The 13538-nt window shown below is 38.7% G+C and overlaps 1 protein-coding gene across 2 annotated transcripts in view; it reads left to right on the top strand.

Moving 5' to 3' along the window:
• KDM1A (lysine demethylase 1A) overlaps nt 1–13538 on the top strand; it is a 62427-nt gene that overhangs the window by 28736 nt on the left and 20153 nt on the right. For both annotated transcript variants that reach the window (XM_058718692.1, XM_058718693.1), the window contains 5 exons: nt 4870–4948; nt 5775–5867; nt 6859–6965; nt 8539–8620; nt 9325–9419. In XM_058718692.1, the coding sequence (XP_058574675.1) occupies nt 4870–4948; nt 5775–5867; nt 6859–6965; nt 8539–8620; nt 9325–9419 (456 nt within the window). The remainder of the gene's footprint in view (nt 1–4869; nt 4949–5774; nt 5868–6858; nt 6966–8538; nt 8621–9324; nt 9420–13538) is intronic.

The following is a 13538-nucleotide window of genomic DNA, read 5'->3' as shown; positions in this document are numbered from 1 at the left end:
TGATCCCACAAATCATGAGATCATGACCTGAGCCAAAATCAGGAGTTGGATGCTCAACTGACATAACCACCCAGGCATCCCTGTTATTTTAAATAAACTCCACACCACATGTGGGGCTCGAACTCACAACCCGGAGATCAAGAGTCTGGTGTTTACTGACTGAGCCAGCCAGGTGCCCCAGACTTTTTTTTTAATGTTTATTTTTGAGGAAGAGAGAGAGAGAATGGGGGAGGGGCAGAGAAAGAGAGAGACACAGAATCTGAAGCAGGCTCCAGGCTCTGAGCTGTCAGCACAGAGCCTGATGCGGGTCTTGAGCTCATAAGCCGTGAGATCATGACCCTAGTCGAAGTTGGACACTTAACTGAGCCACCCAGGCTCTCCAAAACTTTTTTTTTTTTTTTTTTTTTTAAATAATCATTTTGTCTTTCCTTCTCAGGATGAAAGAAACTCTTACTCTGTTCTTGTCATCTCGTTCAACCTCCTTCTCAGGCTAAATGCTTGATTTTAATGTCTGCATAATATTTTATCTGACAGTTGAGTCATACTTTTAATTTAGGCATTTAAATGTACGTTTGTGCTTTATTAAGCTCTGAGTAGCTTTATACATTCTTGAGTCTATCTCTGGTTATTATTTCCTAATGGTAGAGTCCTAGAAGGAAAACTACTTGGTCAAAAAATAGGAACAGTTTTGATATATATTGTCAAATTGCCTCCCAGAGAGACTGAGTCAGTCGGCACTCCCATTGCTTTGCCCTTGCTTTGGTTATCAAAATGATGATAATCTATGCTGCTGTAATAGACTAAAAATATTTCATTTCTTTTCCATGTCTTTAATTACTTAGACTGACTTCTTCACATTTATTAGCCATTTTTTCTCTGAATTTTTCTTTCATGTCCTTTATTCATCAGAAATTTTTTAGCCATAGAGTAGAAAAGGGCAGCACATATTCATTATACTCTAAGGTGATATAAAGTAAAAGAAATTTATGTTGTAATTTTAGCTACTTTGAATATAGTTCAGGGATGTCATTTTTAGCATATCTGCTTTTTAGCTACCACTAACTTCTTTATATTGTGTATTAGACTGCAAAACCACTGCTGAATTTAGATTGCTAAATGTTATTTAGCTAGAGTAATTGGTGGGTTGTGCTGGGTTCTTGTAGTACAGAATAAAGGGATTTGGGGTGTATGAAAAAAACGGTGATTTTTTTTAAAAAAGTGAATGGAAAATTCATACTGTATATTTCGACACTTGTTTGTCTTAGAATCAGCTTCTGTGTATAGCATATGAACGTTTGATCTGAATGGGCTTTTTCAATAAGATTGTCATTTTTTTTGTTGTTTCTTCTGAGGGAAGTTTTCATTCTTTACTTGAATTTGAGTGGTTGGTTTACAGTGATTTCTGTTTTCTCTGATTTATGTTCTGTGACCAAAATCCAGATTTTGGGAAGTAAGGACTGGCCCAGGTTAGAGTTGTGGCCTCTGGCTATAAAACTGAACACAAATCATTCTCTTATGAGAATTGTGTCAGTTCTCTCATTTTTTTTTTTTTTTAACATTTATTTATTTTTGAGACAAGAGAGAGACAGAGCATGAACGGGGGAGGGTCAGAGAGAGGGAGACACAGAATCTGAAACAGGCTCCAGGGCCTGACGCGGGGCTCGAACTCACGGATCGCGGGATCATGACCTGAGCCGAAGTCGGCCACTTAACCAACTGAGCCACCCAGGCGCCCCTCAGTTCTTTCATCTTAAACTACATCTTTTGCCCCTAGATTTTGAAACCACAGCGTTAGGATTATTGAACTATGTACCATGACTTGAGCTTTATTTTATAGGACGGACAGAGGAAAACGGCTTCTGTTGAAGGGTGAGGAGCTTGGGCCTGGTGTGTATGTGAGGAAGTCCATTTTGCCTTGACCGTGGCCACCGAGAAAAGTAGAGGGTGCTTATGAATTTGGTCATATCCCTTTGTAATTGTATTTATTTATACAGAACCACATTTCTTTGTTGAACTTTGTGGAGCAGTTAACTTTTAGCTAAGACTTAAATATGGTGGTATTTAGTTGGTCTTGCATTTTTACAGATGTGTATTCAGTTTGAAGAGCATTTATGTTAGAGTCTATTGATGGTACCATAATATTTTTCATTCCCCATCTTACTGCTTTTTCAGCAGTATTTGAAATAATTGACCACTCCCTTCTTCTTAAACACACTTAGTTTAACACAGTATTCTGTTTTTTCTCCTGCCTACCTGGTTGTTTGTCTTCTCTGACAGCCTTGTAGTCTTATCTTTAAAAAAAAGGCCATTTTGTGAACTGGTTGGAGTTCCTTAAGGCTCCTTACAGTCTTTTCCTGCCTCTGGTGTATTTTTGCTCTAGGACCCCTCTTCTGCACTTCATTTATCACCCATAAGCAAATGGCTCCAGACCTTAATTCTCTTAAGAACCCTAGCCCTTTATCTAGATTCTAGTCTTGTATCTCTTTTTGGTTGTCTTGAAACTAAATTCATTATCCCTTCTTTGAGTGGCCCTCGTTTAGTGAGTAACATACCAACTCATTTAGTTGTACAAGCCCCAAACTGGAATATCCTTGGCATCTCTTTCCCCCTCCCCCTGCCACCTCTGCATATCTAATTGATCATTTGATTTTGTGGATTTAAAAAAAAAATTTTTTTTTCATGTTTGTTTATTTTTGAGAGAGACAGAGACAGAATGCGAGTGGGCTAGGGGCAGAGACAGAGGGAGACACAGAATCCAAAGCAGGCTCCAGGATTTGACTGTCAGCACAGAGCCTGACGCGGGGCTCGAACTCACTAACTGTAAGATCATGACCTGAGCCAAAGTCGGACGCTCAACCGACTGAGCCACCCAGGTGCCCCTGATTTTGTGGATTTTTTTAAATGTTTGTTTATTTTTGAGAGAGCAGGAACAGGGAGCTGGCAGTGGGGTGGGGTGGGGTGGGGACTGAAGATTCGAAGCAGGCTCTCTGCACAGACAGCAGAGAGCCAGGCTGAAACTCACGAACTGTGAGATCATGACCTGAGCTAGAGTCAGATGCTCAACCAACTGAGCCACCCAGGTGCCCCTGATTTTGTGGATTTTACCTGCTCAGTATCTCCAGAGTCCTGTAACTGAGTTGGTCCTTGTCAGCTGTATGATACTGGCAAGTTACTAGGTTTTTTTGGTTTTTTTGTTTTTAGGCTAAATATCTTGCAGCTTCTTCGTTTTATTTATATATATATATATATATATTGTGTGTGTGTGTGTGTTTGTGTATAATTTATTGTCAAATTGGTTTCCATACAATACCCAGTGCTCATCCCAACAGGTGCCCTCCTCAATGCCCATCACCTACTTTCCCCTCTTCCCCACCTCCCATCAACCCTCAGTTCTTAGTATTCTTAATTCTTAGTTCCTCAGTTCTTAGGGTATTCTTAGTATTTAAGAGTCTCTCATAGTTTGCCTCCTTCCCTCTCTGTAACTTTTTTTTTTCCCCTTCCCCTCCCCTCTGGTCTTCTGTTAAGTTTCTCAGGATCCACATATGAGTGAAAACATATGGTATCTGTCTTTCTCTGTATGACTTACTTCACTTAGCATAACACTCTGCAGTTCCATCCACATTGCTACAAATGGCCAGATTTCATTCTTTCTCATTGCCAAGTAGTATTCCATTGTATGTATAAACCACGTTCTATTTATCCATCCATCAGTTGATGGACATTTAGGCTCTTTCCATAATTTGGCTATTGTTGAAATTGCTGCTGTAAACATTGGGGTACAAGTGCCCCTATGCATCAGCACTCCTATATCCCTTGGGTAAATTCCTAGCAGTGCTATTGCTGGGTCATAGGGTAGATCTATTTTTAAGTTTTTGAGGAATCTCCACACTGTTTTCCAGAGCAGCTGCACCAGTTTGCATTCCCACCAACAGTGCAAGAGGGTTCCCATTTCTCCGCATCCTCTTCAGCATCTGTAGTCTCCTGATTTGTTCATTTTAGCCACTCTGACCGGCATGAGGTGGTATCTCAGTGTGGTTTTGATTTGTATTTCCCTAATGAGGAGTGACGTTGAGCATCTTTTCATGTGCCTGTTGGCCATCTGGATGTCTTCTTTAGAAAAGTGTCTATTCATGTCTTTTGCCCATTTCTTCACTGGATTGTTTTTTGGATGTGGACTTTGGTGAGTTCTTTGTAGATTTTGGATACTAGTAGCCCTTTATCCGATATGTCATTTGCAAATATCTTTTCCCATTCCGCTGGTTGCCTTTTAGTTTTGTTGATTGTTTCCTTTACAGTGCAGAAGCTTTTTATCTTGATGAGGTCCCAATAGTTCATTTTTGCATTTAATTCCCTTGCCTTTGGAGATGTGTTGAGTAAGAAATTGCTGCGGCTGAGGTCAGAGAGGTTTTTTTCCTGCTTTCTCCCTAGGGTTTTAATGGTTTCCTGTCTCACATTCAGGGCCTTCATCCATTTTGAGTTTATTATTGTGAATGGTGTAAGAAAGTGATCTAGTTTCATTCTTCTGCATGTTGCTGTCCAGTTCTCCCAGCACCATTTGTTAAAGAAACTGTCTTTTTTCCATTGGATATTCTTTCCTGCTTTGTCAAAGGTTAGTTGGCCATACATTTGTGGGTCCACTTCTGGGGTCTCTATTCTATTCCATTGGTCTGTGTGTCTGTTTTTGTGCCATCTTCCAGCTTCTTCAATAATTCACTCATTTGACCTGGCTTTGTGTTCTATCAGTTTGTCAGGAATATAACCCTCACTGTTTCAATGAAAGGAAAGTGTATATTTGAGGCCTTAAAGTTGAAAAGATATTTTAAAGTCTATGTCTGCTTGTGTAATAAAATTTCTATCATTTAAATACAGTTGCAGTTGTGGTTGGATAATCCAAAGATTCAGCTGACCTTTGAGGCCACTCTTCAACAATTAGAAGCGCCTTACAACAGTAAGTGGTGTTTTTAGTGGGACTAGTTTTGGCTCATAGTTCGCTGATAATGAGTTTTTCACTCATATTTCCATCTTTGCCTTGTGCTATGCAAAAATAAGCCTTATAGAAAACTATTATGTGTGTTTTTAATTATTAGTTTTTACATTGTAAGTTCAAGAGATTGCTAATAATTTCCCAAGGACTACATTTCAACGTTAATCCACGGTGTACCTTGTTGACATTTGATTGGCTGGCTGTCTGGCTTTCTCATTTTCCACTTGCCACCAGCAAAGTCTTGAAAAATTTTTGTCAAAGTAACTGATATAATACTACTTTTAAAGGGTTGGTTTTATCCTTTATTTCATCTATAGCGTATTGTCCTTTTTTAAAATAGCAAATTCTGGGGCGCCTGGGTGGCGCAGTCGGTTAAGCGTCCGACTTCAGCCAGGTCACGATCTCGCAGTCCGTGAGTTCGAGCCCCGCGTCAGGATCTGGGCTGATGGCTCGGAGCCTGGAGCCTGTTTCCGATTCTGTGTCTCCCTCTCTCTCTGCCCCTCCCCCGTTCATGCTCTGTCTCTGTCTGTCCCAAAAATAAAAAATAAAAAACATTAAAAAAAATAAAATAAAATAGCAAATTCTATGATATTTGCTATCTATAGCGTTTTGGACTACATCATAGACTAATATGCTAGGAATCACTTTTCTAAAGGAGTCACATTATCTGAGGCTCGTGGATAATATGTACTACAGAATAACTTCATGATGGAAAAACAGAAGAGTTAAAGAGCTTTCTGTTTAAGCTGCCTAAAATATAAATATGTTGTAAAATCCATTTATTCCGTAGGTGACACTGTGCTTGTCCACCGAGTTCACAGTTATTTAGAGCGTCACGGTCTTATCAACTTCGGCATCTACAAAAGGATAAAACCCCTACCAAGTAAGGACTTGGCCAGTGGACTTCGTGGTCTTAAGTTACAATTCTAGGACTCTGTTTTATTTCTAGGAGGCTTTTAGCATTTTCTTTTTAATTTCTTAGTCTAAAGAGATTTAAAGTAAAATCTCTTCATAAATGTGCATTTCTTGTAGTTTCTGGTCTGACAGGTGTACTTTAGTGAAAGATTCTGAATTTCAAATTTAAGAAAAATCAGAAAACAAAATTTGTTGGGGCGCCTGGGTGGCTCAGTCGGTTAAATGTCCGACTTCAGCTCAGGTCATGATCTCGCAACTTGTGAGTGCCGCATCGGGCTCTGTGCTGATAGCTCAGAACCTGGAGCCTGGAGCCTCCTTCGGATTCTGTGTCTCCCTCTCTCTCTGCCCCTCACCCACTCACACTCTGTCTGTCTCTCTCTCTCAAAAATAAATAAACATTAAAAAAAAATTGTTAAAAACAAGAGAAGTCTGTTATGAAAGCAGAGATTTGAGGTTTTCTCTCATTGACCAGTTCTTTATACTGCCAGGAATCCAGGAGATAGGGATATTTTGGGAATTAACACATATATTTATTTATTTTTGATGCTTTAATAATTCTGCACAAAGAGATACTAAGGACTGCAGAAGTACAGCTGAAAGAAAACAGCTTTAAGAATAAATTGGCTACTCAAATTGTCCTAGTATAATTGGGAAGTAAATGAAACAGATAGTCATGAGTTAACCAGTCATAGATACCAAAGCAGATGATTGAGGTGTAATGAGAAAGTTAATGTTTAAAGGATTTCATTTATAAATTTTTAACATTGAATTAAAGTTTATAAGTTTCAGATATTTGCTAATTTGTATTAGTTTCTCTATTTTGAAAATAAGTGAATTGTTTACTTGGTAAGACATCATGATATGTTAAGAACCTAGAGGTTTTCATGATTTAAAAAAATGATGAATACAAATTCTTAAACCTACGACCAAATATTGTAATTTTTGTTTTTTACTTTTAGCTAAAAAGACAGGAAAGGTAATTATCATAGGTTCTGGGGTCTCTGGCTTGGCAGCAGCTCGTCAATTACAAAGTTTCGGAATGGATGTTACACTTTTGGAAGCCAGGGTAAGAATTTTATTTTGTGTTTAGAAGCTAACCTAATAGAAATATGATAGGTATTCGTCAGTGCAATAAGAAATTATCTGTTGCAAATTAATGAATCCTACAACTTGAACTAAACCAAACTGATTTATATAGTACTCAAAGTGTTTTAGATAGTGTTACTATATCGGATAAAGCATTTTTGACAGTAAAGCTTTGAAAGGTGTTCAGTGAGTATTTAGAGTTTGTGAATGGTCCATATAGCCCTTTGACGGATATTTTCAAGTCATTGTTTCTTGCAGTTAGCTTTCAAATTTCGGGCCTTCATGGACGTACCCTGTGCAGGTGGCAATTATTTTTAGTGTGGAACATAGTGAATTGTGTTCCCTGTTTAATAGTAAAAGAGGTGCTTCTCAGGCAGCAGCTGTCTTGAGGGCCTGATGAAGCCAGGTATATTGGTTCCCTTATCATTTGTCCTAGAAAGAGAAATGGAAATTGAAGGAGGAAAGGGATGATGGCACAGAGTGGGGGAAAAAAGAACATCAAATTAGGATGCTACTATTCAGATTATTTTCATGGGTAATTTTTGATATTTAGTTATCTTCCAGTGGCTTAAAGGCCTCCCTGGGCTTACACCATTTAAAAAAGAACAATAAAACAAACACTTCTCAGGTAATCTAAAAATCTAAAATTTTATAGAAGCTTTCAAAATGTTTTGTGCAGTACAATCTAGGTTGCTTTTTATTGCTAATTTTTTAAAATATTCTTTTCAAATAGAGTATGAAGAAATCAAAATAATTTTTATGTGGTCTTACTAAAAATAATATTTTATAGGTAATTCAGGAAACTTTTGTGTGCCCTCTTGCCCTGTGTACTAGCAATACAGTGATGAATAATGGGATCATTATGATCCCTACCCATGCAGGGTCCTAATCTAGCTGACAGGTTTTTGTTTTACTTTTGTTTATTTGGAGGTTACAGAGTATTCTCATAATATCCAAGATTGAAGTATCACTACAGCTCAGTAATTTTTCCCATGGAACCTCCCTGGTCAGCAGAGATAAACCAGAGCCTGTTGAGGAATGAGAGCTATTGTCAAAAGTTTATGCTCAGTAGACACCCTGCCCCTGGGCATGGGGCTGCACTGGAGAATCATTTGGTGAAGTCATCTGTCATTCCCAGCTGACTTAGGGGATGAAGGGCAAGAGTCAGAACATGGTGGTAGAAAGATGGCATTTAGTGCTACGTTACAATTTGTGAACAGATATTTTCTGTGTGTGAGTGGCCCTTGGTCAGCCTGTATAGTAAATGGTGTTAGAGACAGCTGGGTAGAGAGAGAATAGTAGCTATAGTTAAATAGTATCTCTGGCTGTCAAATTGTTTTCTATCCCCTGTCCCTTAATTCTGTGTCATTCATTAACCTTTCACTCCCTCAAATAGTTAAACTTTGTTTGCTCATTGTGCCCACACTGCATGCTATGTATAAACTATACCTTGTTAAATTATAAAAGACAGAAGAGGCCTGGGATGGTACCATGCCAGGTTCTCATGGTTAAAATAGAATTGATGATTTTAGCCATTTAATTTCTGAAAACAGGATCGAGTGGGTGGACGAGTGGCTACATTTCGCAAGGGAAACTATGTAGCTGATCTTGGAGCTATGGTAGTAACAGGTCTTGGTAAGTAGTCCTTAGTAGTGTGCTGTTAAACAAGGTCTGAGACTCATTATCAAGCTTCGGTTTTAAAGCCGTAAATGTGGCTTTAAGATATTTTGGTTTAGGATACTGTTCTTAGTGTTCATAAGAGGTAGATTGACAGATAGTCTTTCTGAAAAGATACATCACTATATGCAAAATTTAAATTGTACGTGTTTTGACCTATTAGCAGATTCAGTTCTCGGAAATTATCCCAAGAAAATGACAAGTGAGCCATGTTGTTGGGAGCTTTTTACATGTGGCACTGCAAAACATTAGAACCCATAGTTCTGAAGATTAAATTATTATACAAAGTGAACTATACAGCCACTAAAAATTATGTAGCCTTATATTAACCTGAAATGATGGCCAGTTTATTGCTAAGTTGAAAGAAGATTACAAAACAGTACATGTGTTATGATCCTTTTGTGTGTGTATGTCTCTAATTTTATGCACACAAAATCTAGAAGGATCTATAATAAAATGTTAACTAACATGGGGTTTTTTTCCTTCTTTATGCTTATCTTACATATTTCATATATCCTACATTTACTTTGGGCATTTTTTGATCTATAATTCACGTACCCTAAGCTTTGAGTATTTTAAATTTTTAGTAAAAATACTTTTGCTTCAATTTTTTGTTCTCTTTTCATAGTTGTGTTGAATATAATAGTTTGAGTTTTTTTTAGGAGGGAATCCCATGGCTGTGGTCAGCAAACAAGTAAATATGGAACTGGCCAAGATCAAGCAAAAATGCCCACTTTATGAAGCCAATGGACAAGCAGTAAGTTGAGGACAAACAGAACTTTTCAAAATTTATTTGGTTCAGTTGAAAACAACAATGTGGGGGAAATGTGTGGATGAACGTGCACACATACCAGTATGGGCCAAAGGTAGAAATGATGTGATATTCTTATTGTTCCTTAACTCTGAGCTATATAGGAAAGGATTATTACTGTATAAATGCAAATTTGCATGCCTATTTAGGCATTTATCTTTAGACATTTAATGAAGGCTAGGTAGACAGGTAATTTTTTTGTTTGGCTGTGGCTACCTACTCTAAGAGACCTGTGGAATTGACGCCTGATTCTTCGTTTCTTTGTATTGTGCCTTCCATCATGTGCTTTAGCTCTGTGTGCTCTTTATGACTTCAGTTTTGTGTGTGTAGGTTCAAGATTTTGTTGAGCTAATAACCAGCTGGTGATACTGAACTCAGATGCTTTGGTAGATTAAAGTATTTGTTGACCAGAGGCATAGGAGCTTCCATACTTAGCAGATAATAGTGTGGAAGTGATGTTTGCTATGGAGAGTGAGAGTAGTTTAACAACTATGTTGAGAGGCTTAGACTGTAAGTGAGTCCTAATTTTGGAGGGTGGGTGAAATTCAAAAGTTTGTATTCAAAAATTTTTACTAACTCTTCCCCTATCAAGAATGAAGAAGTTTATAATTCTGGGGATATAAGCATCATTATATTTTGAGGAAGGGAAGATTCGATATGCATATAGTTTAGCTATTGTTGCTAAAAAGGGTAAGGTCCCAACTCTTGAATTTAGTCTAAGTTCCATGTACATCCTCACTAAAGCCTTTAGGTTTTATGGGGTTCATATCAGAAGAAGACAGACTTTCAGGGAATGCTTTGGCTCCCGTTCACATCAGTCTGGGTTCAGATTCCTCCCAGGGCTTGTTTGGGGGGCGCAGGTTAGCCTCTGGCAGCATAAACAAAATAGAATGAGCAAGAAAAAAAGGAGGAAGTAGAGGTTAACTCAGCAATTCAGAGAAAAAAAAATTTCAGTAAACTTCTGGGGTGCCTGGGTGGCTCAGTTGAGTGTCTTACTCTTGATTTTGGCTTAGGTCATGATCTTACTTGGTCGTGAGATCAAGCCCCATGTCAGGCTCTGCACTGGGTGCAGGGACTGCTTAAGACTCTGTCTCTCCCTCTGCGCCTCCTGCGTGCGTGCACATGTGTGTGCACACACGCACGCTACGCAGAGGTGTGCACTCTCCTCTCAAAACAAAACAAAAAAACCATTCAGTAAACTTTTGTTACACTGTAAAGATCTGTAAAGGCTATACAGAGGAATAAGACAGTCTCTGGAATATAAGACCCTACAGTCTAGTGGAGCATGTACACAGATGATTTTTTCCCAGCTTTATATTATGGAAATTTTCAAACCTATACAAAAGCAGGGGCACCTGGCTGGCTCAGTCAGTGGAGCATGCTACTCTCTATCTTGGGGTTGTGAGTTCAAGCCCTAATTTGGGTGTAGAGATTATTTAAAAATAAAATGTTTAAGAAAAAAAAATAGTAGAATAGTATAATATAATAAACTTTCACTTATTCCAGTCTTGTTGCATCTGTTAAGTTCTCTGTCTCTGTCTCTCTCTCTCTCTCTCTCTCTTTTTTTTTTTTTTTTTAAGAGTGAGCTGGGGCAAGGCAGGGAAGGGGCAGAGGGAGGGAGGGAGACAGAGCCAACATGGGGCTCAGTCCCGTAACTCTGGGATCATGACCTGAGCCAAAATCAAGAGTGGGATGCTCAACTGACTAAGCCACCCAGGCTCCCCTAGTCTGGGGTGTTTTAAAGCAATCACAGTCAGTCAACAAGTATTTATTAAATATTTACGAAGATCTGGCATTGTTCTCAGCATTGACTATGTATTCTCTGCCCTCAAGGGTCTTAAATTCTAGTGACTCCAGATATTTTATGAACCCAAGAACATCCGGAATTGTAAGTGTCCTTAAAATCTGTGCTTCCCCCTGGGCTCCTGGGTGACTCAGTTGGTTAAGTGTCTAACCTCGGCTCAGGTCATGATCTCATGGTTTTTGAGTTTGTGCCCCACATCAGGCTCTGTGCTGACAGCTCAGAGCCAAGAGTTTGCTTCAGGTTCTGTGTCTCCCTTCTCTGCCCCTCCTCTGCTCACTCTGTCTCTCTCTCAAACATTAAAAAAACAATGTTTTTAAAAATCTGTGCTCCCCCTCTTCCCTCACCACTGAAACAAAAAAAAAGACCCCAACCACAAACATTACTGATACATATATGAGGAACATAAAATCAAGGCAGATTAACATAAAATCAAGGTTAGATAAAGGATAAATTGCTACAGAAGAGCCAAGGGTGGGGGGGTGGTGAGAGAGAGACACTCTCTCTGAAAGTGGGAAGGGCAAGAATGGGAAGAGATTTGGAGGGAAAAAGCATTGGTGAAGATGGCTTAGAACTTACCGTGGTTGTAGAGGAAGGTTTAAGACAGGTTGGTTTCTTTCTTTCTTTCTTTCTTTCTTTCTTTCTTTCTTTCTTTCATTCATTCATTCATTCATTCATTTATTTATTTATTTATTTATTTTGAGAGAGAGCATGAGCACAAGTGAGGGAGGGGCAGAGAGAGAGGGACAGAGAGAATCCCAAGCAGGCTCCACACTGTCAACATAAAGCCCAACATGGGACTCCATTCCATGAACTGTGAGATCACAACCTAAAACGGAATAGAGACCTGGACACCTAACTGAGTCACCCATGTGCCCCTTTTGGTTTTTTGTTTTGTTCTTAAATGTTTACTTGGAGAGGTTTCTGAAGGAGGATGAGATTATACTGGTGAGGGTAAGATACAAAGGTGAAGTTGAGGGTGGAGGGTGTTGCTTACTGTGCTGATTTGTAGGTTGGGACTTCAGAGGGATGAGAGCAGATAGGTGTTTTAAGTAGATAGGCAGTAATGTAGAGAAATGAATTGAAGCAAAGTCTCTGAAGCGGATATTACATTAATCCTCAAGAAGTAACGGAATCCAAACCAAAGATGATCGTTGAGACACATTGTCTTTTTCTTTAGACTCTCCTGAATGTAGAACAGGTTTATTTAGTCTTTCTAATAGTAAAAAGAATTTTTTATAGTAGAAATCCCTAGAGAAATGGTTATCTCTTTTCTTGGTGTTAGAGGAGCTTTAACACATTTTTAAAGACATTTGTTTCCAGATAGTATACCAGTATTCCCCTCAAGCATGGCCTAAGTCAGTTTGTTCCTATTTGGTGCAATAGCTAGAGTAGTCAAATTTGGGAGAAAATGCTTTGCAGCTTTGAGTCCTGTTTGCCTTGAGTTAATCAAACTTAAGAAGACATGTTAATGTTTCTGTATCTTGCTGTTCCCAATAGTCTAGCTCAAAGTAGAAATGGACACTTTTTAAACAGTAGATTGGCTTTTGGCTTATGGGACAGGCACTAAGAGCTTCTAGTTCCATTAATTTTGCTTATAATTGCAAATATGTTTCTTGACTTTAGAAACTGAGGATTCAGTAGGTCAGTTAGGTACTTCATTCTCTCATTTTGCAGGGGAAGAATCTAAAGCTGAGACATGGTGTTTGCATAGGGTCATTGTAGTCAATACGTTGTAGAACCCAAGATATATTGCCTGGTGTTCCAGATCAAATTTCCTTACAGGCATACCTTGTTCTGTTGCACTTTGCTTTACTACACTTACAGATATTGCCCCCCCCCCCACCTTTTTAACACAAATTGAAGGTTTGTGGCAACCTTGCATAGAGCAAGGGTATTGGCGCCATTTTTCCAGCAGCATTTGCTAACTTTGTGTCTCTGTGTCAGGTTTTGGTAATTCTCACAGTATTTCAGAGTTTCTGATTATTATTTGTTATAGTAATCTGTGAACGGTGATTATAGCTTACTGAGAGCTTAGATGATGGTTAGCATTTTTTTTTTTTTTAGCAATAAAGTATTTTTGAACTAATGTGTGTACATTGTTTTGTAGACATAGTGCTGTTGTACACTTAGACTACAGTACTGTGTAAAAAAACTTTTATATGCACTGGGAAACCAAAAAATTCATTTGACTCAGTTTATTGTGGTCTGGAACTGAACGCAGTATCTCTGAGGCATGCCTGTACTTCAGAGAAGATGGGGGC

The sequence above is a fragment of the Neofelis nebulosa genome, chromosome 2 (genome assembly GCF_028018385.1).
Source record: "Neofelis nebulosa isolate mNeoNeb1 chromosome 2, mNeoNeb1.pri, whole genome shotgun sequence".
Taxonomy (NCBI): Eukaryota; Metazoa; Chordata; class Mammalia; order Carnivora; family Felidae; genus Neofelis; species Neofelis nebulosa.
Note: the sequence above shows the minus strand (reverse complement) of the source record. Positions and strands in the feature narration are given on the sequence as shown.